The following is a 27,410-nucleotide window of genomic DNA, read 5'->3' as shown; positions in this document are numbered from 1 at the left end:
CTCGTGTACATTATTAGTCACCTTCTGTGATTCTGAAAAGGGTTTGGAGTGGTATGAAGAAAAAAACATTTACTTTGCAGTCTGATTAGATTTTCACATCCAGAAAAATCTCATTTATAGTAGAAACATTGCAGCCTGTCATATGTTCTGCAGTGACTGTATGGTTTGTTGTCATTAGCAACAATGTTTGGGCATTTGGATGTCCTAAATTATGGAAACTGTGTGACCTAAATAGTTTTTCCCATAAGGCAACGGGATCTGACTCAATATCTTGTCTGAAAAGGAGGCAGTGGTGGAAAAAGAAAATTGTGAGAAATCGAGATGTACAGCTGCGAGGTAGATGGTGCATATAGAAAGTAGCAGACAGGAGAGGAGGGTGTGGTGCAACGAAACCACTGCTGTGTTTTTAATCATGATAGAAAGCGAGTCGAGGTGTGCATATCAAGCAGCTTGTCTTGAAGTGTGTGTGTGTGTGTGGTTTGAAGACCTGACTATTAATAGAAAGTTCCTCTTCATTGCTTGGCTGGCAGCCTGCTGAGTGATATGATTGTGTTGTACTGTTGTCCGCCTTTTAGCTTGTCAACCAGGATTTTTTTCTTTTATCTTTAACATATATTTGCTTTTTGGTAGTTCTTCTCATTGAGTCTCACTTGCAGTATTTAGAGAGTGTAGTTAATATAGATGTCCTACTAAGTAATCACCCAGTGATTGAGCTATTCACTAAACTTAGTTCCAAAGACAATTATACAGCTATATTCTATATCTGTACAATGTTTTTATTGCTCTTGAATTGTATGCTTCATTAGATCAACAGCATTAATTTGATGCTTATGTGCTTTAGGTGACTACATTCAGTTGCTTCTTATTGCATCCTCTCTTTTGCTATTCTATTATATTCAAAAATAGACTGAGTTAAGAGTTTATATGGGGCACCTGCCACCTGTACAATACAACAGTTCTGCAATAATGCCATAATATGTTTGTGAAGCTGGTGTTATTTGTCTGTGTGTCAGAGAAGTGTTGAGAAGTGTCCATCCCTTTTTAAGAGTCTGAAAGTAGAGCTGTAATGATTAAAAATTAGTTGATTGACAGAAAGATCATAGACTATGAAACTATTATTTTGATAACTGATTAATTGTTTCAATCATTTTTCAACTGAACAAATCCCAAAGTTCCAGGCTCTCAAACGAATCCAAATCATCATAAACTGAATATCTTTGGGTTTTAGAGTGTTTAAACAGAACAAGACATTTTAACATTTTCACCTTGGACTCAGGGAAGTTGTGATGGGCATTTTTCATTGTTTTTTTTTGACATTTTACGGACAAAGGTTGAAACTATTAAACAAATTATTGGCAAGTTAATCAATAATGAAAATAATCATTAGTTGCAGCCCTAGTTGACACTCAGTCTAATGCACTTCAATCCAGTGCCGCAAATACCTCCCGTTATTACCCCCAAAGATAATAGAGTAGACTTGACATCTTTCTGACACATGTCATTAAACGCAGAACATTGTAAGTTTTCAAAGATATGATTTATTACAGGGATGTTGTTTTGGATTGTATAGATTATGCACCTAATGAATTATTAACACAGTGAGGTCTTGTCTATAATTATCTACACTTTAGCACGTGCTCTGCTTATGAACCAGTCAGCCGACATGCAGATGAGTGTGACACCATGCCTATAAATACTACTGTTCAGCCTAATGTGAGTAAGAAAAAGAGAGAGGGTCGTCTCAATTAAATCAAGGAACATGTTCGTACATGTTAAACTATAAAGAATTTCAGCTCATAAACCCAAACTCATAATGGATTTCTATCCGATAAACTTTATTATTATTGTTGTTATTTTTGTTATCATGGTGTTTTATGCTATGCATATTTTGAAAATTTTTTGTAAATGCAAATTAAGTCTTCTCCTCCTGTGTCTTTCCTTTCTCTTTCAGGTATGCATTGAATAACCTCAAGTCTGTGGTTCTGGTTCTGCTACTCCCTCCTCCCCTGTACACAAGCTGACCTGTTTTGTCCGCTCCAGTCCAGTAATGCACCAAAGACAAATCTAATTTGGCTTTGTCCCATTCCAAGTTTTGTCCATGGCTGGTTGTGTTTTCAATCGGTAACCACTCAGCGCCAAGCTGGACCCGAAGACTTCGCCTCCCCACACCTGTTCCTCTGCCCCGCCCCCTACACAGTCTCCCAAACACACAACTAGGCTCCGTGACCCAGGGTTCCGATTGGTCAATGAAGAGGAGGAAGAGGAGGAGTATGTCAGTGAAGCAAGTCTGTCAGCTGCACTCCAGGAGCTCACAGCCACCTACAGAGATGCAGAGACCATTACTGGTAATGTTGCATGCATAGGTTAGGTAGACCAAACTTACTGGAATCCATTTGGCAGTGTTGAATCAGCACTAGATGCATAAATACATAATTCACCTGTCACAAAAGCACTCCATTGAATTGTCCATCTGTGCCGATAAAATAGCATATGTATCAAAGAACGTCTACATCAGAGTGAACCTAATTAAAGGTTTACAGTAGTAACAGCGCCCCAATTTGTAATACGTTTTGGAATATGCTGAAAGAATGCTGTAGGCTGAGGAAGATGGTGTGTGAGAGTGGGGCATGTAAAGCTGTGAGAAACAGTCCCTCTCTTTGACCCCTTTCTAATGTCACATCCTGTCAGTGAAGCAGCTCCAGGGGACCTCAGCCCTGTATAGAAGCCAGCCTGTGTAAAGAGCTCCCAGTGGACTGTCTCTGTCAACTCTTTCACTCATCTCCCCTCCTCTTTTTTCTAACTACTCATCCTTCTCTCCGAGGGAGCAGAGACACTAATGTCTCGTCTCCAGTGGTCAGAATGTAGTTGTGCTGTGCTGCAGCTCCTATCTCTTTACAGTCCGAATGCGTCCGTCTGGACCAAGTATCTGGCAGACGCTTTTAACAACTAAAGTGGTGACACATGAAATATTAATTGACATTGATTTTAACGTTTTTTGCAGCAGTCTAGACTGTCCCAACCTGGGGAAAAAAACTGATGACAGACAAATCTTTTAGAATCATAGTTTTATGATTGGACAGAGCTGAGACTCGCTGCAGTCTACAATGCATTGCCATTATACCAAGTGATGAGTGATGAACACACCATCTTGTGTCTCTTGTGATGAAACTTCACTCTTTGTTCATTAAGGAGCAAAGGACCCTGAGGAACAGTAAGGAATGGCCCCAGCAGAGGAGAAAAGGAGCTGGCCAAAAGCCACTTCAACAAGGCCATAAGGGTGGGCAAGCACTAGTACAGCACCAGACTACAGAGCCAGTTCAGCAGACTGTGGCAGTTCCTTATACACACAAACAAGAGGAACAGGGCGCTCCTGTATTTTCCTATAGAGTACACACCCTCCTACCCATGACTATTATCTCAGTTCCTTGTATTATCACCAAAGTCCCTTAATCGTACCCTGTAACAGCCATGAAGAAAGATATGTGGAGCCTCAGATGAACTTTCTCAACTTGTACACTCAGAAACTTGGCTCCACTGTTCACCCATCCATCTATACAGTTTCCAAACCAGCGTATCCTTTCACAGGGTCTTGCAGGCCTGGAGCCTACCCTATACATACATTGGGAAAGAGTCCGTTTACCCCCTGGAAATGGCATCAGTCTATTACAGGGCAAACACATACAGACAAATAACTATTCACAAGTGTAGGCATTGCAGAGTTGCCAGATCACCAATTGGAGAGAGAAAACCCATGTGTGGTGTGCACCAGCATAGTGAAGGTTGACACAGATAATAATCTTGCAGGGCTGATACTTACCATCTACTACAGCTGCCGTGGTGTACTGACTTCTTGGGGGCAACTTCATTTTAATATACTTCCGCACTGGCTTCACCACTCAACTGTGGTTGTTGCTGCTTACTTACTACATATAGTTTTGGGAAAAGAATCACTGATATCCCAGGGCTGCGCTGCAATGGTATGCTTCTCTAGGAGAATCAGTTGCTGAGTGTTGTGTGTACTTGTAGATCTGTGAGGTCCCTGTTTTGGGAGGAGGTGCTAACTTACGGTGACTTGATCAGTACATTAATGGCTGCTTCCTAATGCATGCTCCTCAACCATTCTTAGGTAAGCAGGTGGTGGACAAAGTAAGAAGAACACTGCTGAGTGCAGTATAATGTAGTCAGTTACAGTAGCCATGCAAAACTTATTTGAAGCTTATTAGTTCCAATTTAGTTGAAACTGTGACAGGTGTCAGAGAAACTTTACAGGATGTATGACCTTGTTTATCGTACTGTGTTGTATTACAACATAAGATGTTTGTCAGTGTTGGAGAACATTAAACTAAATTGATTGATCACAAAATAAGCACCCTAGAGAAAAAACAACATTGCATTGCAGCCACTGTTTCACGTTTCTCTTTCTCCAGTGCTGAGGCTAAATTTAGATCCCAGGTCACAAGCGTTGCTTGTTATTTCACATCTTAACGCTGTTTGTTTTTTTATCTTTGTTCTTAATCTCATATCCCAGGGCCTCTAAATACTTTTATTTTGGAATGTCAAAGATTGAAAAGAAATAGAAAATTTAAAAATTTTGATTTACCGTGCAATCAGTCAGAAAAACTGACCAGAAACAGATTGGTAACATGTGAGTGTAACACCTAACAATGCAATTTGTAATTTGTGTGTTTTTCTGAATCAAATAGTGAAATGACATACAAATGTTGTGGTAATATCTACTGAAGTCATGTGTCTTCAACACTGAAGTCATTCAAGGGCGGGACAGTTGAGGAGGTCAGGTCAGTGCTGCCATCTGCTGGTGTGATAACAAACGTAACTTTCCATTCAAACTTAGATGTGTAATGTGTTACATTTTAAATTCTTTCTTCCTCCTGTCCCTGATGCTCATCCCTCTTCCCTCTGTCTGGCACATCTCCCTGCCTGAGTCTCTAGTTGAATACTTCCTTGCCAAGAGGGAGTTTGTGCGGGAGTGTGTATGTGTGTATAATTTCACTGAGTCTAGAGGATGAATGAACACAAAGAGCTGAATAGAGCAGCTCATTGCCATGGGGCAGTTCCTGGGCGTGAGGTTAATTCTCCGTGGTTACCAGCCAGCAGTGATGTAAAGAGTTGAGTAACTGAAATTATGGGATGCTTGGTGAAAAGAGTGAGATCAGGAACAAACGGGCAGGAGACGGAGGACAGAGAACTTGAGTGAAGTTATGTAAGTGGACGAACAGAGTAGAATCCAAATTGCTGAGTCTGCTCTCTTGACTCTGATCCAGTCACGGCATGTGAAAACATCCATTGTACTGTAATGTTCTTGGTTCTTGGTCACTGTTTGCATTATCTCACACACATTTACACACAGAGACAGGGCCAAGTGACTATTGACCCAATGGAAGTGTTATCGACTTTATTGGAGGAGGGTAGCCATTTGTTAGAATTTGAGTGAACTTGGGCTCTGTCAGATGTAAGACACACACATTAACTTACCATTTTCTCTTTGTTGTTCTGGCTCATTTGTCAGGCTCATAAAAGGAGAGTTGTTGGCATGTGACGTTGCATGCTTTCATATCTGACACGGCCACATGTTCTGTCATGTCCATGCCTCCTTACTTGTTTCCAGCTCTTGCATCTGTGTTATTTGAAGAATAAGAAAATATCTTTTTCAACTTGCTACTCAGTAGTCATATTATAGTTATCAAAAATATAACTCAAACTTAACTCTTTGGATACCAGAAGGATTAAATTACAATTCCTCCAGTAAAACTGCCTCCCTCCCTGATATTCCATTCATATTTTTTTTTATCAGAATTTAAAGGCATAGTTTTGTTTTTGAAGTGGGATTATATGAGGTATTATCCAGTCAGTATATTATCTACAGTATATCGTGGTCAGCATACCCACAGTTTGGAGAAGCAGCAGTACATCAGTGTAGTTAGCTGGACAAAGTCAGCAGCAAAACATATTTTTGCCACCTAAAAGTGTAGGCTGTATGTAGAATATTTTCACTGCTTCACTTGCCGTCAGCCAGTCCTTTCCGAAGGGACACTGAAGCTGTTATGTCACTCTCTCCAAAGCCACCAAACTTCTTTGACAAAACAGTAATTTTACCTCACAGAACACAGGAGTTGCCGGTCTACCACTGCCGCAGTCGGCTAGTTTGTTATTGTGCGACTTCGGGGTATCCGAACTAACCCTTAAAAACACTGAAGTCACACCATAACACAAACAAGGTAACTAATTGAGGCAGGGGTAGTCCAGCAATACCTGTGTTCTACCAGGTAAAATTGTTGTTTTTGTTCAAGGTGTTTGGTGGCTTTAAAGAAAGCACAGATGGACCATTGGAAAGGGTAGTTTGACAGCAAGGTCAAACAGGGAAAATATTCTAAATATAGCGCACACTTAAAGGCAGATTGAGTAGTATTTATCTCAAACCCCCCCCTCTAGGATTTGTGATACATACTACTCGACAGCGAGATTTACAGGGTTGGTGACATTTGAACACCTTGGTTCAGTGCATAGGTCTTGTCAGTTGCCAGTGATATTTGACCACGTTGACGGACTCTCTTGTATGTGCGTACGCTCTGTGACCAGCAGCGGCTTTCAACTGTAGCCCAGTCTAATTCTGGACAGAGTTATGCTGCAGGCTCCGTGAGAACAGCATTGACGCGTTTGGTTGAATGGCTTCAACGGGGGAAAACTGCTTCTAAGTGTTAGTAGATTATAGTTTTGCCCAAGTCATGCACCAGCTCTTTCCCGAAAATACATACCAATGCTGAATTCAAACTATCCAAAATATAACTTTTCAGAAACGAAATCAGTTAACATCAAAAAGTGATGCTGATGAAATACGCACATTAAAAACGTCCACTAAGCACCTGAAAAACCCAGAGGAGAGAGATGCTAAATAAACTTTTTATCCAGAGTCAGATTGTTTCTCTGGATTGGTTCAACATCAAGTCACCAGTGGTGGTGCATTTTGTTCAGAATTGTTATTATAAACTGGTAGAAACATTTCTTAAATAAAACCTCTGATCATTGATCCCTTGCTTCCTAGTGCTGCTTGTGTCTAAGCTACTTGTTAAACACCCTAACCAGTCAAATTTACAGGACATTTAGCAACGAGTAATTATAAACTGATTAGTGTAAGACCTTTATACACAAGCTTAGGAACAGATTCACTCATATCAGGTGCCATTCAGTGCCAAACACGCTGGGATCTGTGGGATTACATGAAAAGCACCCTGAGTGAGTTTTTGGCTGTTCCCCTGCTGCAGCTTTGCTCATGTTGTACAGGCCATGCTTGCTGATGCAGCTGGGCTAAATCTGTTCCATGACTTTTTCCTCTGATGGTTGTGCATGTTTTATACGTGTGTATACTCTCCTTACTTATATAGTATTTTTCTTCAGGTCTCTGTCTCTCCTTGTGAGAGTTTAATACAGAGGAACTGTCTGCAGGGGCAGCTTGAAAAACCAGCAGTAAAACAGTGGGAACAGCTTCAGGACTTCTGTAACCTACAATGTGTTTACACTGGAGCAGGACAGAAAGTGTTTCTAGTTAGTGCAGCTTGTAGGAAGAGTCCAGCTGGGTCTGTTGGCTGTCAGAGTGAGGAGGGGTGGGCAAATGAGGGGGCGGTCCATGTGCCGTCATTGGCATGTCAGGCATTACGAACCAGTTTGGCTTGGGTCTCTTCTCCTCTTCACTCCTCCCTTCCTCCCTCCCTCTTCTCCTCTCTTTCTCTGCTGTCTCTTACACCCGGTGTCGTCCTCTAAAACTTTTAGCACCCTCTCTTTCTCGTTCTTCCTGTCTCTCACCTTCCCAACGCTCTCTCTCTCTCCTCTCTGTGTTATTTCTTTCGTCCTTGCCCTCTCCTGGTCCAGTGGAAAATGTGATTGGAGGGCAGGAGAGTTGGTGGTTGTCGGGCTTCAGGCACCATGAGTGAGTACACTGTGCACGGCATGGTTTTCTGCCAGTTTCAGCTGGTCTCTAGTCAAGTTTATGACTGCCTGGCTAACATCTGGATAGCGTTTCTCTCCCTACCGCTATCTCTATATCTTTCCTTTGTTTGTCTTTCGGTCAGTCTTCCTGTCTCTCTGTGAATCAGTCAGTTGTTTTCTCTCTCTCTCTCTCTCTCTCTCTCTCTCTCTTTCCTCTGGTGAAGGGAGCTTCAGGGATTTGCCTTCCAAGTTAACTGTTTAACTTTTTCAGACCTTAGCTTGAAAAATACAAACTTTAAACCTTGCATTGTAAGTTGTCTCCATTCCAACAGTTAAAGGAATTGTTCTGAAAGGTTAAAAGCTTGTACAATACATTGTACAAACATTGTCAGCTTGGCTCTTTCACTGTTATTTGGCCACAAGTGGCAATACTGTACTGCACTAGCCTACAGGAGGCAGCCATGTTTGACATGAGAGGCTTTGCACTTGGATTTGTCCTATTCTGCTTGGCAACATTTCTAAAATCTTATCCACACCATCTACTGTGTGTGGCAGGGTTGAATGCAGCCCATGTGCTTGCGTACCCCTCTTCTCTTTGATGACCTAATTGTGGGTCTCAGTCCAGTGATATTACACTTAGTTATAGTATACATGCAGTGTTGGTACCTGCGGCAGTAAGCAAGTTCTGTTTTAACACTAGTGTATCTGCTTGATCTGTAATTATTTTGTTTTGCCATAGTTGGACCAAATTCTGCCTGTTTTTGGATCTGTCAAATTGTCCATTCTTGTCTGCTTGTTTCAGTAGCCTACAGAATGATCTGTTTTTGACACTCTCTGCCTTTCTGACTCTGTGCCCTCTGCACATGTTGGTGTGTTTACTGCTCAGTCTGACAGTGAGAGAGCGGCCTGTTCTTGCATTTGAACTTGAACATTCGTGCTCTGGTAGGCACTTGCTTCAGCTAATGTTGATGTGACCCTGCAGGTTGTGTTCTGTGTGCCAGCAGTCTATATTTACATATAAAAGTTGGACTTCTATTGGTCACATGCTATCAACTGTGTGTTCACTGATCCCAAATATAATGGAAAAGTCAAGTTCAGTTTAAACCTTTAAATGGTTTCTGTACAGTGTTAGATATAGTTCTTGTGTTGCTCATTACTGGTAGTCTGTGAAAGATATCATGTGATACAGTTCATTGTCTGTAAGGACGCTCTGAGCAACAGCAATAGGGAACAGAGGTCACCAACGCTTAGCATGTACGCTCTGTTGCCTTGTATTTTGAAAAATCCCGGCAAACTTTTTCAGACTTTTTGCAACTTATTTAGAAACAGTTTTTGTTAGAGAACTGAAATTGTGTGTGTGTGTGTGTGTGTGTATATATATATATATATATATATATATATATCTCCTGTTTGTTTTACCAAATTCAACATACACATGGACACACATACACACACTTTTTACTGTCTCCATTGACCTTTTGTCAGCACACACAGCACAGAATGGTGCGCGCTATTATTATCCTCATCCACATCCTATCAGTACTCATTTTAGGAGCTGCAGTGGTCATATTTCATATCAGTACAGAAGAGAAATCTTGTGATTCTAACCAGAGAGTATAGACTTTATATGCCTCCTGGCTTCACAGGCACACAAATTGAAATCTTAGAGAAGCTGAGTAAAAAAGAAAAAAAACAATGACTAGGAAACAGAAATAAAATTCAGGTCAAACATTTTTGGAGCTGTCGATCTGCCGCGATACTGTATTTTTTGCCTAGTAAGAAAAGTGATAACGTGAAAGAAAGATTAAAACCAAATGTATTTTACCAAAAGTCTCTATCTGAGAATCATCACACTATTCTACAGTGGCACAAATAAGTAAAAACGTCTAATGGCATTGGAAAGAATTGCAAATCAGTACTTACTTCTGTGTTGAAACCTCATTGGCTGTGCTTACTGAATGATTCCCCAGCTGCTCTGTGTGTGTGTGTGTGTGTGTGTAAAAAATGTATACAGTCACATTGTGGGGACTTATCTTCCTTATGAGGACAAGTTCACATCCTCATAACAAAAATCATTAAATTTTAGGGTGAAGACTTGGATTAGGTGTAGGTTAAGGTTAGGGTTAGAGTTGGGATTAGGGTTAAGAAAGTAGTTCTTACTGTTATGGTTAGAGTAAACCTCCATGAAATGAATGTAAGTCTATGTAATGTCCCCAACAGTGATGGAAAGACGACTCGGTGTGTGTGTTTCCCCCTTTTCAGCACAGTCAGTCATTCAGTCTGGATTAGCAAACTGTGAGAGACAGCATTGTTAGAGAGACATGCATGTAGACGGACAGACAGACAGACAGACAGAGGGAGAGACAGACAGCGGAGGGGAGTGACAGAGCCAGAAATAGAGGGAGGCTGAGAAACAAAGGACTTTTTTTTTACTGTATGTTAATTCTCTTGTGTACGCCACTTCTGTCGATCCAAGAGCTTCTCAATTCCACATTGCTGTAGAAAAAGTGACTCAAACCTAAATTCTGTGTGAACAGAGACTGTGCACTCTAATGGAGTCCTAAACGGATGACCCCTTTTAATAGCACACGAAACTGATGTGTAAACAGGGAGGCACATAGCTGAACGCTTAGGTAAGATTATGTCGTTTTCTACAGCAGCACACAAATGTGGTTCTCTGGTTGACTCAGTGGTTTTCAGGAGAAGGCTGCTGTTGACTTTGTTGAGGAGGTGCAGAAAGTTTGTAGACCGGTTTAGCTGCCATGTCAAAGAAGACTTCTTGTGATCTATAAATGGTTGCAGGTCTTTTATTATCTTTTTACTGCCATCGGGAATAAAGCTGTTTATTAGTGTGAATAGTACATTTTCTCTGTAGTTGTTCTTATGTGAGAATGTTTAAAAGACTGCCTTTACTTGTTCATTCTTCAAGTGTCTATCCTTGTTTTATCTATTCATCTTTTCTTAGACAATAGAATAGTCTTGTGCATTTGCTGTTCTGAAGTGATTTGAGATAATTATTGACTCTTGATCAGCTAGCTACACAGATATTGGAGAAGTATATATGGTGGAATTTGACAAACCCTAATATATACACAAAGGAGACATTACTATCTTCTGGGGTTTTGAGTATGGGTGTAAATAATATAGGCTGGGAAATCAGTGTGACAGAGAAGGTTGTGGCACAACAGACAGGATTTTATTTACATGTGTTGTAATCTAACAGCCAAAGGGGATGAACTGTACAGCTCTGACCCAAGTTAGCATTTGATTAATTTAACTTAGGATGCAAACTGACACAAATGAACCTGACCCTCATTTGGCCTCCATTTTCACAGTTGATGCGAGGAGCAGGGGGTAGTTCCTAAAGTTACCACTAGAGGGCATCCTTTGCTTTCAGTTCTTAATGGACAGATGAAATGTTGTTTGGATGGATTATGAATGAGGAGAGGACCTCTAATCTAAATTGTTTCAAATAACCCAGAGATGACATTTTTGGCTTGCTGCCATCATAAATCTTTATCCCTGCTGAAGACAGTATTATCTCTCTCTGCTGCAATTATGTAATGTTTATACTGTATATCATGACTTTAACAATACATGTTGCCTCAGAAAAGAACAAATACTGTACAGCTTCTATCTTTCTCTCTGTGCAGATGTGTGTAACAATACTGATTTGCCGGAGCTTGAGATTATCAGCTTATTGGAGGAACAGCTGCCAGTCTACAAGCTGAGGGCCGACACCATCTTCGGCTATGAGCAAGATGATTGGCTGCACACGCCACTGGTGGACCACGACTCTGCCCTCGACCTGACCAATGAACAGATAGAGGAGACCCTGAAATACTTCTGTAAGTTCATCACATACTGTTGTTTTAGATGATTTAGTGTAAACATACAGTGTCCAGTTTTCTTCTGGATAACATGATGATGGTACAAGAATTTGACTCTCTAATACAGAAAAGTAATTCTGTTAAAGCAATAATCATAGGATTTAAGTGTTTTGTGATCCCACATCAGACAAACCAAGACCTGTTGTGCTTGGTATTACTGCCCTCTTCTTAAATATTATCAACAACAAACTTATGTCAAACACTAGGGACAGAAAATAAGATTTTTGGATTTAAGCTTTTAGAAGCTGTTATTAGAGGGTGACAGTGAAAATCTAAGATTGAGAGGTGAAGTATTTAAGATTCATACTGACCTTGAATGAGTAGGAATCATAGAGAGAGAGATGGCCATCTGCCCATCAGTGTGGGTGCGACAGCTGGCCATGGTTGCCACAACAAACATACCTGATGCGTCTCTCTCGCTCTCTCTGCTGGTTGATGTAGCACTTTCTCTTGCACTCAGCCCTCTGTTGTGTATGTATGCACGTGTCTGCTCTTATCACAGTGAGAGCTGCCCTGTGGTTGACGTCTATGTAAAGATACACGTCCACACACTGCACATGGCAAACCAAGGGAACGTAGAGTGGGTTTTTTACCATCAATAATTCAGTTCTAATTCAAGTCTGCTTGAACTGTGACTCAGGGTAAAAAAAACAGTTTCTAAAAATAGATCTAGTGTGTTATGAATAGGCTTAACCAAGAACTGTAACGTCACCTTCATGCCCTACGCCGACATGGTCACTTTAGCCTTGACATTCATCATAGCCAGCCAGGCTGAGGGGCAGTGACAAGGTCATGTTACATAAGAAACAGTACAAGATACTCAGCAAGGGGTGTTATGCTCAGCATTCAACATAATAAAGCTTTTTTACTTTATTATCAACTGTATTCGCCTCACATTTTCCCCAGTTATCCCCCACCTGGCTTGAGGCATGTTGCTCCTCATTATTGCCTCAAACAGATGGCCGGATATTGACACCCTTAGGGCCACGAATAAAGCCGTGTTTCACTGGAGCTACAAATACGAACCATCATAAAGCAACCATATACAGTAGCAGATGTTATGTATGCATTTATTTATGCCTACTTGTGTTATATCTCCCAAGCAGTCGTTGGTTTATTTAAGTATGTAAGCTGCAGCATGAGATGGACACATGTTTGAGGATGTGATGGCATGGAGGGAACTGACCAATGGAGAGCAGTTTCATGCTGTGTCCCACTAACTAGACAAGCTGTCTGATTGATGGTCTTCCCATAGCTATTCTAGCTATAATGTAGCTGCTGTGTCAGTATTGACAAGTATACAGAAAAATAACAGTTAATGCATCGTGGATATGGAGTACCACTTTTAAAAGACATATTTAGCCTTCTTTTCTTTTTTTTTATTTGACATCTGTATTTATATAGATAGTATTTTTTCTTCTTTTGGGATTATTTCATCTTTTCTTGGTGTAGCAACTGCAAACTTACCCAAACATGATATTTGTCAATATGTGCATTATTTCTTTTGATACGAAAAATGGATGCAGGCCATTGTCATGCAGTAGTGGCCATATATTTGTTCAATAATAAGAAGTGATGAAATGTAACTGAATCTGTTCCCAGGGGTTGATGCAACTCCACTGCTTGACACAAGTAAAATCAGTTATATGACCCCTCTAGCTTGTGAGCATTAAACTGTGCAAGTCACTGCATTAGCTGGAGTTTAATACATAGTATTAAAACCAGCTTGGTCTTAGTAAGCATCAGTTTGTGAGTCTGTCATTAGCCTGATAGCTATTGGTCCTGGCCTTGTGTTAGCTTCACTGTGCAAGTATTAGAAGCTATTGCGCTGTACAAGAGCTTTCCATAATGTGCATCACAGCAGTCTCTGTTAGCACTTTCAAGCTGGTTGACATTAAATTTTGCTCATATTGTCATTGAAATTGATCTTATTTAGTGTTTTCCTTTTGTCCTGATGACACAACATTGTTCTGTCTCCCATGCACTGTGCATGTGCTTGTTTCATCACTCCCCGGCTAAAATGACCAATCCGTGAATACCCATTGTGTTCATTCATTTTGGGTAGGCCACGTCACCCCTGCCGACGCTGCACTGCTTTCCTGCTAGCTGCTTTTACATGCTGCTCAGCCTCAGGCCTTGGAGTCTGAGCCTGTTACTATAGAAACCACACAGAAGGACAAAGTAGAGGAGAGGAGGGAGAGATGCTTACATACGAATGGGGGGCGGGAGTAAGCTAGTGATACTGTGCCCTCTGATTGGCTCTAGGTTTTCTCCAACCCCGCCCTCCCCACTGTGTCATGATTAGCATCATTTCTGCTGCAAAACTCGTGACTGCTGCTGCTGGCTCTCTCTCACTCTCTGGATGTCTGTGTTTATTGAGTCATTGTAAGAGATGCGGTGGTCCATGTGTAGAGCTTGAGCTGTCACTGAGCTACGAATGTTAGACAAGAGAAGATAGTGGTTATAGTATGACCTCAGAAGGACTCAGCCCGAGGACAAACTGGTTGGAGCACAGGAAGATAAATTGACAGGAAGCTATAAATGGACGGAGGCGCGAGAAGGGAATATTTGGCAGATTTGCTAAAGCTGTGGAGTGAATGAGCTGTGGAGTGAAACTGATGGACAGAAAAGAAGGACAGACAGAGACCAAAGGACAGAGAGACCGCACAGATTCACGGATGAGTCCAATTGCTGAAGCTGTGAAGAATTAACGATGGAGAAAAGGACAATAAAGTGACAATGGTTTTTTATGCTGACAACTCATGACGCAATTAACGGTTCAACAGGATGACAGGCAGAAACGGCATCAGCACCACAATAAATATGGAGCATAATATGCTGACAGTTTGCTGCTAATGAGTGTGGGGCACAGAGGACAGATGATGAGAATGGGCAGATTGTCACCAATAATGACCGTGCACCAGCTGATAACGTGCTGGGGTAGCAGAACTGGATACTGACTGACTGACTAACGGACACAATCAGTAACTAGTTTGTCTCCTAGCATGCTGGGACATTGGATTTGCCAGAGATGTTACAACTAAGTATGCTGGGACATTGGAAACAATACAGCTGTGTGTCAGAGCAGTGAGGATGAAGAGACGAGGCCATACCAGAGGCCAGAGGTTTGTCAAGGCAGACTACTATGAACTGGACTGGTACTATGAAGAGTGTACTGATGGTAAGACAACAGCCTGCCTCTACTACTACTACTACTATATACTAATAGCACTGGAATTACTGGCTATGTAGAGATAATGAGAGAAACAACACAACAAGTATGATGTTGGCTACACAGCGCATCGGATCCAGATCTCAAGTTGTAATATAGCTATAAAGAATCAGATTCCAGACTTCCTACCTCACCTACCAAGATGCAATTTCAATGCAATTAATTCTGTTCCAAAGTTCATAAATATGAGATATGCTTTGGTAATGCCATGCGGATGTGTTGTAACATTGTTTGGTAACCACTGGCCAGGTTTCATGATGTGTCCTCACACTGAGGCTAAAGAGAAGAGAGATAGTGGCCGGATTAAGCTGGATTGGTCGATATTAAACAACGTTCCTGAATAGGTTGACATTTCTCTCGTCAGCATAATAGAAAAAGTGGATTATAAAGTACTTTAGCTCAAAGAAGATAAAAATGCCTTTATAGTCCTTCAACTAAACCCCTAGTGGTGTCAGCTTAAACTGATTTCTTTCTACTAGTTTTCACCCAGAGAATGTGACCTTGTGGACTGGCAATAATGACGAGAGAAAATATCAGTTGAAAAGTATCAATGTTACAGTCAGGACAAACAGCAGAATTAAAGCTGCAGCAGGCAGTGACTGCTTAATACCGTAGGTGTTGTAGCAGGTGCTCTGTGGCAGCTGAGTCAGTGTGGCTTCTAAAATAGGGCCTCACAGTAGCCTATATGACTCGCTGTGGGTGTAAGTGTGCTGAAAAAAAGAGATAGTGGATAGAGAGACTCCTAGAAGTCACAGGTGGCAAAAACAGTTTATTGTGAGAAGAGATATGTAATGAAGATGTAAGCAGTAGGTAGATTGTCTGAGTGACAAAGTGAGGAACAAATAAGTGGAATGAATAAAAGATGGCTGAAAAGTTACATAATTCCCCATTAATTGTAGAATTTGCAGTGATGTGCATTTATGTAATGTACCCCAGTTTTTTACGACACCTTGTTGTATCGTCTCGCAGTAGCTATAGAGCTATAGCATGTAACCTGTGTGGATAATGATGCTATAGATTTCTTCCCCCACACACGCACAGCCAAGACATGTGGAGGACTGATGGTCCCTGGTCATGTGACATGTGTGACTAACAGCAGGTTATAGCAGTGGTTGGTTTATTAGCAGCCTGTTGGTACTCTTCCTCCTCCATTGTCTGTCTCTCTCCTCCCTTGCCTTGTAAGGCAGCCTTTTTGTTTTGTTTTGACAGTATCATATTTTGGTAGATTTAATGTACTGAGGGACAGAATATGGTCTATTACTGTAGTTGTTATGTGCACTGTGTTGTGCATGTGTGTCAGGGATGCTCTGTAGAAATTATTACATAACAGTTTGAGACAGCTCAGCACCTCCCCAATGTGAGATGTGCAGCATAAACATCTGCAATGTTATTTAGCCATGGCAGCTAACCCAGGTTTGATTTCCTGCTAAACACAGATCTTACAACTGTGCTTGATGCCAAAATGATCAAATAACCAAATGAGAGGCGAGGTACAGTTTCTCTGATGAATATTCTGGTGGAGCGTAGAGGCAGAAATAGAAAGCAGCTGGTTTGGTGTTATTCTGAGATATGCAAGGGAGGGATGTGGAAGTAGGTTGGCTTATATTTAGCCCAATGATTTGCATGCTGCTCTAAGCCACCCCTTGTCAATAGCAGCCTGCCAAATATTCTTTGGCACTTTTAGAAGCCTTCAAAACAAATGGCTGATTGGATGGAGGGCAAGCAGGACAGAGGGCTGGGGCTGAGAAAGAGGGCAAACTATTCTTCCCGAGGAGATGTGATAGGGTGGAGGGATAGTTCCAGGAAACAAAAAAAGACAAGACATGGATTTTTGTGCCAGCGTTACATCTTAATGGGGTTTAAGAAACCATTAAGAAACCAGTGCAAACAAATGATGTGTGTGTTTCCAGGTGTACATAGGTATTGCAACTGTCTCCCCTTTATCATGTGCATTTTCATGTGCTTTTTAGACAATAAGTCCACATATATCACTGGAAGAGTAATTTGATCTGGGAAGTTTTGTTAGCTTTACTCAAAAATGACTTGCTGTATTTTAGTTTTCTCTATATCTACGATTTCAGAGATTTTAGTATCCAGCTCAGTCAGCTAGTAGGACAGATAGTAGTCCCTGGCCATTGCTGCTCTCTTGGAAATGTTGTTACAGTTTCTGTGCCAAAGAAAACAGTGAGTAAGAAATCCAAGAAGCAGAGGAGGGCACAAGCAAAGAGATGTGGATCCTTGAGCCAGAGCAGATAATCATGGTTTTACTCAGGTGGATTTCTTCAACAGGGCAAGACATGTCACTGCTACTGATGTTGTTTGTGTAAATTCCTTACCTATTTTAGTTGTTTTCTTCTGAACTACTCTACAAAGCATGCCACCAGAGACTGAACAAACAAATCCCATGAAAAGATGGAAGGGTGTATGAAAGGGAAAATGGAAAAACAAGTGGAGTGTAAAGAGTGAATGTGACCAGAAAAGCAATGGGAGAGTGAGAAAGAAGCACTTAGTGGTGTTTGTCCATGACTCCTTTGTTGCCTGCAGCATTGCATCCATAGGACCATTGAGTGGAGTTACTCAAGCATGCCGAACGGAACTGAGCAAGCATCAGTCTTCTAGACCAATTACAGTAATTATAACACTTGATCAGTGACTAATGACCAGAAAATTGGGTCGCTTTGATGTGGCCTATATTCATTTATGAAGGATGGGGTGTAATGGGTCATACTCTGCTCGGACATGTGGCATTGACATACAGTACAGTGTAAACCGGTATTCTCTATTTGTCTTTCTGAATGTAAAAAAAGTTTGGAAAGAATGCTATGCTATGGTGGACATTTCTCAAAAATAGCAACTATATATGCATTTATGCTATATATGTATTTAGTGGTATATTTTCAATATACCACTAAATACTGTACTGAATGATCTTTTCATAAATGCCAATGAACATTAATACTATTCAACTTTTCTTTGGAGAAATTATTAAAATATACATGGGCCAGGTTGTTTGACTGAGCAGTATCAGTAGACCTCTTGATGCTGAACCACTCAGCCTCAACTGAACCATTTAAATGATGTGATAGTGTTTGTAATCTACAAGGAAGTCTCTCAAAATGAATGGTTAACTGAAGTGGAATAACAAACAGAATGTGTTGCAGGGTGAAAACACTTGTACAAAGGCTCCACTAGTAGTTGAGGTTTGGCATTGGACTAGTCCTTTTGTGTCCATTTTCCAGGATCTCTTATTGAACGAGCTTGGCTCACTTCTGTCTTTTCTTGCAAGTTGGCAGTAACAGTCTTTTTGTGCCAGTTTTCTGAGCAGTAGTTTAAAATGCCTTTTCTGTATTTAAAGTATTTTTGAGCCTAAATATCTATTCTAGTTTCTTAGTAATGTATTTTCCCTTCACTTCAGTTCACTTACATTGGAAATCACTGGACTTCACTGGACTCCGGCCCTGTCTTTCTTCCAAAATCCACTTCCTGTATGTCTCCACTGTAGGAATGAAGTGAATGTAAAAGATGAAATCAGCATTGTATCATTGCTCTCACAGTTTCTGTGCAGTTCACATAGAAAACAGGGTGCACTGTCAGTTTATATGACTGCAGTCTTAGATGTACAACTATAACAGCAACAGGACAGGCTTTCCATTCTACATATGTTTGTCCTTTATCATGACTTCACAGTATGACAGATATGAAAGCTGGCTTTGAATGTCCCTTTATTCATGCAACTGTTTGCCACCAAATTCAGCTTGCTATCCCATGAATCTCACCTAGTGATATAGGCTGGAGGTTAAATGTGTGCAAAAACAGTTATTCCCTGCATAAAGGTTCCACTCTGACTGGCCCCACCCTGGAAACAGGTGCAGGTCTGTTTTTGTTCACTCTGTCCTATTGTCACCATAGAGCCTGACCAGGACTGAACCAAGTCGCTGGCACTTGAGGGGGGGCTGGGGGTTTGTAAAAAGGACTTTCTTCAATTGGATTTGAATCTTACCTGAGGAACAGGTGTCTCTCTCAGCTCTGATCTGCTCCTGTTAGTACCAGCCTGAACCATCTCTGCCCTTTAAATGGAAAAGGCTGACAGTTTGAGGATTGCAGCATAAAGTAAAAATACTACATCTTATTTTAAATGCTTTTATCTGTTGTGTTAAATCTATTTTAACCTTGTTTTAGGACCTAAAATAGCTGATAGATCGCCTCCTTTTTACTTGTGTGTGTGTGTGTGTGTGTCTACCCCCCTGTCTGTGCTGAAGTAGAGTAGGCCATTCACTGACCAGTCACAGAGGAGATGAGGAGGAGTCAGGTTATCTGGATGTCTCACGGAGCTACCACAGGAGACAAATGATACTTTTAGAAAGTCACTCGGCAGACATTATTTGAGCCTTGACAGATATACACACAGACGTCGACAGTCATGTGTCCTGAACGGTTTTGAGAGACATACTATGCACTCTTACCGTCTTCTTTGGAGCAAATACTTTGTTAGATGTGTTATTTCTCATCTAGGCTGACACAGAATAGATAATGGTTCATACTTTCTGACACACCCACCCACACCCTTAAATGCACACAGCACAGGTAGGAGCCATGGCGTTGCACGTGCAGACTTTGGGAATTAGTAGTTAGCATATGGTGCCAGAGTGGAGGATGGCACTGCTCACAGCTGCTGGCACCGAGGACGAGCTGGAGTACTTCGACCAGACAGCAGAGGACGAGGAATATGCTTGTCCAGCCAGTCATGCAAGCACAGAGCTGGAGGAAGAAGAAGAGGAGGAGGAAGAGGAGTATGTCTGTTTTCCCAGACATGGAAGCACTGAGCAGGAGGAGGAAGAAGAGATGGATGAAGAGCAACAAGTTTTGTGTGAAGGTAGCCTCTGGGCCTCTTCGTAATCGAGGGCATAATCTCTGTTGTTCTCTTCTTGATTCTGGCTAGTCTGTGCGTTAGCTTGCTCAGTGTATCACAGCTTTGTTCTGTGTTATTTCAGTTGTTCTGAAGCTAAGCGTTTATTTGGGTTCTGAAGGGGATTGTTGGCTATTCGTGTAACATTTTAAAGTGCATATTGTCTCCTGTGGACTGTGGCGTTATCCTGCAGGTGCAGTCCCGAATGTTAGTGTTGGTGTATCTGCTCTCAGGACAGCATGGCTCATCTGCCTGCTGATTTGACATGTGGGCTCGGCTCTTTATCCCAGCTGTCACTTCAGTGTTGTGTTAAGTACCAGCATGCTCTGTGCTTAAAAATGCACAAAGTTTCTTTCTTGATATTTAAGTTTTTAGCTTTGTGTGTAATCATGCTGGGATTTGTTTCAGGGTTGAATAACCATCCTGAATTTTTCACAAACAGGGCTGATGATGACACAAAGGGGTGTGCATTTTAAGAGATGTGGGTATAAACTGAAGGTGCTGTATCGTACAGGTAAAATATAAGACTCCTCCGTGATCTGAAAATAAAATTAAACTGCTAAAGTGGGGTTATATTACAAAAATAAGCATGAATGAAGAAAAATTCTGGCATTGATTGGTGGCTGATTATTTGTTCATGTGTGTAAAACGAGGCATAAACGAGGTTTATAGAGGCAATTCAGATTAATATCAACCCAGGTCCAATAAGGAAATGGTGCACATTGATACACATTTACATGATATTACATTTGAATAGCTCAGCACCGGCTGTCTCTCCAGTATTGGCTTAAAGAGCAAGGACTCCTTTGTGCTTGTTGTCTTGGCATTTGTTTGTTGTTGAACCTGTGTTGTCTGTTGTCCAGTAGCAACAGGGGGACCGATGGAGCCAGAACTCCAGACTTCTGGTTGCATCAGCCCCTCTGCTGCAAAGCAGATAGAAAACCAGGAGTCTGCTAATAGGTTAGGGTTACTGAGCTTTAATGACCTTTCAACTCAGAACTCTGAGGCACCAAACTTACTGACTAAGGTAGAGCCCATATAGTTCTTTAACATTACACCTGTTGTGAAAGATGTAGAGGGCGCAGAGCAAGCATGTATGTCTTAAGTTACCTGCTCTCCATATAAAACACCAAGAAAACATCCCGATCACCTTCCAATATTAAGTTACACCTGCTTTTACTCAGTCCACTGCAGCCTTCTCTAACATGTGTCTTTATGACCAGAGTGGATTATTAAAGTAAATCAATAAGAGCCTGGCCTCAGTGAAAGAGCAAATCACAGCCATGTTGTCATTTCAGCTCAACCTGGTCTGATGTGCTATAGCAACCCTGCTGGATACTGTCTTTACACAGCAACAGGTAGAAGGGAAGGGCCATGTCCCCTGCCATTATCAAGACTTTCTGTTACTATTTAAGTTAGTTATTTTCAGTTGCACCCAATTATTGATCCAACTTGGGTGAAGTGTTACCATGGAAATAAGCCAACATGTCCGTCAATAGAAAGCTTACAAACATAGACACAGAGAGAGAGTATGACAGGTAAACAGGCTGCACCTTGTGCAATCAAGTATACAATCTCATTGTAGGCCAGATAGCAAACAGATAAATGTAATGCATTTTGTGTTCGTGCGTGCGTGCATATCACATACACATATGTGTGTTTTCTGGTTATCCTCATGCTGATTTGTTCCTTCAGTAACACTCTGTGCCTGAACAACTACCCAGGAGACTAGTTTGTGTGTATGTTTTTTTTTCCATGGCCAGGTCTGTGAGTCTTTACTGCATGTCTGTGTATCACACTCAGGCAGATTTTTATTATCATCTACATGTTTGAAATGAGAAATAACCTGTAAACCTTTTATGATCACACTACCTGGATTATGACTGTTGTATCATTTGTTTTTATTCATGTTAGCAGTCCAGCTTTATGGTTGGCAGTCTCTGTCGGTCCACTACTTGTTCCAGACTGGAATACGTCAACTACCGGATGGAATGTCATAACATTTTTGTGCATATGCTTGATGGTTCTCTGAAGATGATTCCTGCTGACTTTGGTGACCCCTCAAATTTTACTCTGGCGCCACCATGAGGTTGAAATGTGTGGCCCTGAGTGAGTTGTCCCAATAACTATTTGATGGATGGCCATGACATTTTCTAAAAACTTTGCTTATACACCAACTTTGCATCTAGTGTCATCATCAGGTCAAAATTTTAATGTTTTTGATCAAATCCTGCAAAAATAAGAAGTGTTGTTGCTGTTTAGCAAATGTTGGTATACTAACAGTGGGTTGCAGGTGGTGCAGTGGTTAGCACTGTCGTTTACAGCAAGAAGTTTCTGTGCTTGAGCCCAGAATAAGGCTGTCTGTGTGGAGTGTGTATGTTCTCCCTGTGTCTGTGTGGGTGTACACCAGGTGCTCTGGCTTCCCCTTGCACTCCAAAGACATGCAGGTTAGCTTCATTAGTGACACCAAACTGCCCATAGAAGTGAATGTGGCTGTGTTTGTCTCTATGTGTCTCAGTCCACTGGGATGAGCTACAGCCCCTCACGATCCTCCAAACGATAAGCGGTTTTAGATAACTGATGGGTGGATGTTATACTTACATGCTAAACTAACATGGTGAACATGGCAAATATTACATTGCTAAAAAGTAAAAATCTAGCATGCCGATGTTAGCATTTACTGAAATGTAAATGTACTGGTGTGCCTCAGTACAGCCTCACAGACCCATTTAGTATGGATGTACACAATTTCTGTAGACTTTTGTTCAAGTAGAATCTCTTTGGCTCATCATAAGCATTTGCAATCCAGAGTTTGTTGTGACCTGTGATGTGTTCATGGACAGAAATGGTTCAAATCATGAGCCACCTTGTAACCCTTAAGTAAAAATCAAGGACATACATGTTGAGGTGCACTTGTTTAATCAAACAAAAAACATCTGTGAAGCTGCTCAGTGTCATGCACGCTCATTCAACCTTGAAAACAAGAGAAGAGCAACTTGTTTAATAATGGATGGTAATGACGGGAAATATCCCTAACTACAGCATAGCCGGCTGAGGCTCTGTGTCAGTGTTTTTCAGCAGCCACACACTGCCTGAGATGCATAAGGACATGAAAATATGTAGTTTGCATTGGCCAACTCTGTTTTGCATTCTGAGAGGCCTCTGAATGAGCACTGTGTGAGCACATGTCTGATAATCACATTTGTCCTTCTAAAGTAAAATATTATCTCTGTGGAAGCTGAAATAGTTAAACTGTTCTGTGTTGTAATAGTGTGCATCATGTTATCTCGCTGTGTCTCCTGGCATGACACCTCCACACAGTGTAACATCACACCTCTCTCCAACTGACAGTGTTAAAAGTGACTAACAAGACTGTCCAAAAATAAAAAATCCTCATTCTGTGGAGATAATCCACGCCAAGCCATTTTATCTAGGTTGATGTGGAAATGGAACTTTAGAAAAAATTGCAAACAAACTGGGCAACAAACCAAGACCCACGATAAAAATCAATGTCGGAAACCAGTTACTCTCAAGGAGCAGCGTACTAGCACTGTTGTTTTTTAATTCTTTCAGTCAATGAAAGATGATTAGTTGAAGTCAGGGCTTTGTATGAGGGTGGAAGGAGTTGATAATGAACTTGAGCTCATGTAGCTAAAACAGCAGTGCTGCACCATGGCTCATTCAGTAGCTTATCTTTTCTGCATCAAAAGGCCTGCAGGCCGACAAATAGGTAGGTCTGTATAAGGTGTAGTATGTGGGTGTGTACTTCTTTGGAATATAATCTGATTCCTGAGTTGAGAACAAGAAGAAAGTTGAAAAGAAAGGAGGTCGCAGGAAGAACAGGGAGGCACCGTTTATGTGTCAGTCATTTTTACTTCAGTGTGAAATCCAACACGTAGCAGCCTTGTGTTACAAACACTGAGAATCTTACATAATTCTGCGTTAGGTCATGTGGAGTTTGTCAATGTTTAATAATTATTCATGCTTTTTAAATGCTCATGCAACATATTCTCAGTCACCTACATTCAAAAACTCTCCAAAATGTGTGCTATCACACAGTTGTAAATATTGTAAAGGAGGGCTGAAGTTGAATGGATGAATGTTACATGGGCACGAATTGGATGCATGGTTTACTATAATGGTTTATTATTGAGTGCATTGACTGTTCAGTAATCTTAATAAGTGAATTTTCTGTTGAGACTTAAAGACTATTTTCTTTGTGTCTGTGCAGTACTGTGTGCTGACAGAGTGGGCCAGATGACGAAGACCTACAGTGACATTGATGCTGTCACACGGCTACTGGAGGAGGTGAGATCATGTCGGGTAAAATCAGTTAAAGCAGAACAAACATGAAGGACGGCAGTATATGCAGACTGTCGCTTTGGTCAAATGTTATCATCTGATCTCATTGCCTGAACACAGGTTTCTTTATGAGGTTCATGACAAAGGAGGTTTGATGGCACCATATCATAAAATGAGTTTCTGCAGCTGATATTCAAATATGACTCATCCATGTGAGAATATCAGGCAGGACGTCGCTACAGTGAGGAGCTCAGCCGGCTTCCTGCATAAATAAAAAGTGTGACTGTTAAATGAATCATGAAATTCAGCCAGCCATCCAACTACTGACTAAACATGGCATTCGGAGATGTCATACCATCAACAAACAGACCAGACAACTGTTTTCACCCTGTGAAAACACCCTGACATCACAGCACTGACCTCCATAACTGTGAAAAGTTCACTTCCTTGTTTGACAGTGCGTTAATATTCACTATTCAGAGTTTTGCAACGCTAAGATGAATCTCCGGATCTTGCACAGTAGCATGTCACACTTAAAGACCAATAATATTATTGAGTTATTGATTGCAACCAGGAGTGCTTGACAGTCACAGTTTCATTAAAAGCTTTTAATTATAGTTCAGTGGTGCAGTCTGGTGCTGTTGTTGGTAGTAAGGCTGAGATATCAATTGTCCTTTTTAAAGACACTACAATTGTCCTTGGACATTAAGTTGTGTTTCAGTCACCCTCTGTTGTTTTTTCATTCCACCTTTTCCCTCCACGTTGAGGTATTCAAGTCAACCCTCACTTTTAAATTTGCCTCTGCTGCATGTGCTTCACATACATTATTCTTAGAGGACATGTTTGCACTGCCATCCTTTCACAGGAATTGCTTGACAGTTTGGGAATCAAATTTATATGCTTAAAGTGGGAGCTAGCCAGTTAGCTTAGCATAAAGACAGGGGTTAACTGTTAGCCCGGCTATGTCAGTCTTCTTATCTGTTACGAACTCAAGAAAGTGGACTATTCCTTAAATGTCTGTAACGTTTTCAGCTGTTTAAACACTAAACAGAACTTTGTGTCGGTGCAGAAAGAGCGTGACTTGGAGCTGGCAGCTCGCATCGGACAGTCACTGCTGAAGAAAAACAAAGCCCTCAGTGAGAGGAACGAACTGCTGGAGGAGCAAGTAGAGCACATACGAGAGGAGGTACAAAGCCAGAGTGTGTGTTTTTGCTTCTGTATTTGGTGGTGATCAACTGTGGCAGTGTATGTCTTAATTAATTTTAGTTAATTTTATTAGGACCATAGTGGTGATGGTGCATGTCTTAGAACGTGCAAAATCATTGTTATAGTCTCTGTGGGTTTGTAGTCGTCTTTTACTTGAACTGTCCTCTATCTCCATGTCCCCATCTTTTGCCACATACAGGTTTCTCAGTTGCGTCATGACTTGTCCATGAAAGATGAGCTGTTACAGTTCTATACCAGCGCTGCTGAGGAAAGTGAGGGGGAGTCTACCACCTCCACACCGTAAGTCTCCTTTCACTCACCTCTTCTCTCTTTCGACATACAATATTACGCTGTGTAGTTATGTGCTGAAATTCAAGTCTAATGCAAACTAGCACACATCATTTATAGCCCTCCCCTCTTAAGCTTTGATAAACTGTCAGATATGAGAGCATGTGGCAATAATTTTAAACAGCATCAAACATAATAAAATCTCATGAGGTTTTTCTTTTTCTTTTATTAGAAACTTGTTTTCCATTGCCCGTGTAGTCAATCTCTGTTTCTGTGTGTGGAAAAATATAATATGATAGTGGTAGACTGAATAATGCAGCTCAAAACTACAGAGGCCATTCCCACTACTGCATATGATGGCCCTTTCATACGGTTTTATAGCTTAGTAATGGATAACTGATTGGCGTACTGGTTCACGTTTTTCTTTCACGTGTGTTTGCAGTGTGCGTCCGCGTGAAAACAATGTGTCAACTCCCACTTTTTTCCCCCTGGACTCCTTGCAGAAGAAACTCAAAGATCTCGAGGAAGAAAACAAATCATTGCGATCTGAGGTATACGTGCACGCTCGCACATAAGCGAACAAACACACACACATAATATCTTTATAAATAGTTAATTCATATATTTTCTGTTTTACTTTTTAGCGTTTTACTTATTTAAGTAAATCTATATTCTTGCATACATTAACATTTAACATTGCGTGTAGGTATTGTTTCCAAAAATGATAAAAACCCATATAATGATGTTCAACCCAAGAATAATGATCATCAAAATCTAATTTATTTATTAGTTTATTTATATGGGACAGTTCACATTCATCAACACTGGCGTTTACAAAATCAATGTATATAATTTAGAGTTAGCTCAGCTCGACAGCTAAACTACACAACACAATAAGAAAATCCCAAAGTGCATTTAATTGAGTTAGTTGGCAGCAATGCGGTTTGTTTTCATTGAAATGCGTTACAGTCTGACTGTGACCTTCTGGTTCCTGGGGTGATTAATGATGCCTGCAGTGTGATTAGTAATGTCTGTTTTTTCAGGCCAGTCATTTGGAGACAGAAACTATCTGCTATGAGGAAAAAGAGCAGCAACTTGTCAATGACTGTGTCAAAGAACTACGTGAGTACTGGACTGACTGGAATCATACGCTCAATGTTATTATATCTGTTAACCTCTTTGTAACTCTCTAACGGAAGTGAGACAGTAAGGCATTTCACTTTTGATGGACTCCCGTTGCTGCTTCCAGGTAATTCCAACCTGCAGATTTCCTCTCTGGCTGAAGAGCTGGCCAGGAAGAGTGACGACGCCTCCAGACAGCAGGAGGAGATCACGCACCTCCTCTCCCAGATAGTGGACCTCCAGAAGAAGGCCAAGCTGGTATGAAACCCCCAGTGGCATCTTTTTTACTAATAATGTGAAATATCTATTGTATGTTCGTTGTACTCATGCCCGTGCACAGTGCAGTGTTTTTCATTTCTGTTTTGTCTGCTGTGTTTGTAGTATGCCGTGGAAAATGAGGAGCTGACTCAGCACTTAGGTGCAGCCAAGGACGCCCAGCGGCAGCTCACTGCTGAGGTTAGGCAATCCACAACCCACCGACCAGGGCTTCCATCAACAAATATGTTGCTAGAAGAGCCTGCCT

General features: G+C 41.1%; 1 protein-coding gene across 5 annotated transcripts in view; it reads left to right on the top strand.

Moving 5' to 3' along the window:
* LOC121610494 (trafficking kinesin-binding protein 1-like) overlaps positions 1-27,410 on the top strand; it is a 49,190-nt gene that overhangs the window by 9,492 nt on the left and 12,288 nt on the right. For 2 of the 5 annotated variants that reach the window (XM_041942632.1, XM_041942635.1), the window contains exons 1-9: positions 7,765-7,942; positions 11,595-11,789; positions 24,201-24,277; positions 25,341-25,457; positions 25,677-25,777; positions 26,208-26,316; positions 26,809-26,887; positions 27,015-27,145; positions 27,269-27,343. In XM_041942632.1, coding sequence (XP_041798566.1) covers positions 7,939-7,942; positions 11,595-11,789; positions 24,201-24,277; positions 25,341-25,457; positions 25,677-25,777; positions 26,208-26,316; positions 26,809-26,887; positions 27,015-27,145; positions 27,269-27,343 — 888 coding nt within the window. In that variant the 5' untranslated portion in view covers positions 7,765-7,938. Of the gene's footprint in view, positions 1-2,165; positions 2,346-7,764; positions 7,943-11,594; positions 11,790-19,745; positions 19,937-24,200; positions 24,278-25,340; positions 25,458-25,676; positions 25,778-26,207; positions 26,317-26,808; positions 26,888-27,014; positions 27,146-27,268; positions 27,344-27,410 lie in introns of those variants that run through there. The other 3 variants (XM_041942634.1, XM_041942633.1, XM_041942631.1) reach the window with 3 other exon arrangements.

The sequence above is a fragment of the Chelmon rostratus genome, chromosome 8, assembly GCF_017976325.1.
Source record: "Chelmon rostratus isolate fCheRos1 chromosome 8, fCheRos1.pri, whole genome shotgun sequence".
Lineage (NCBI taxonomy): Eukaryota > Metazoa > Chordata > Actinopteri > Chaetodontiformes > Chaetodontidae > Chelmon > Chelmon rostratus.
This window is presented reverse-complemented; position numbering and strand designations above follow the sequence as displayed.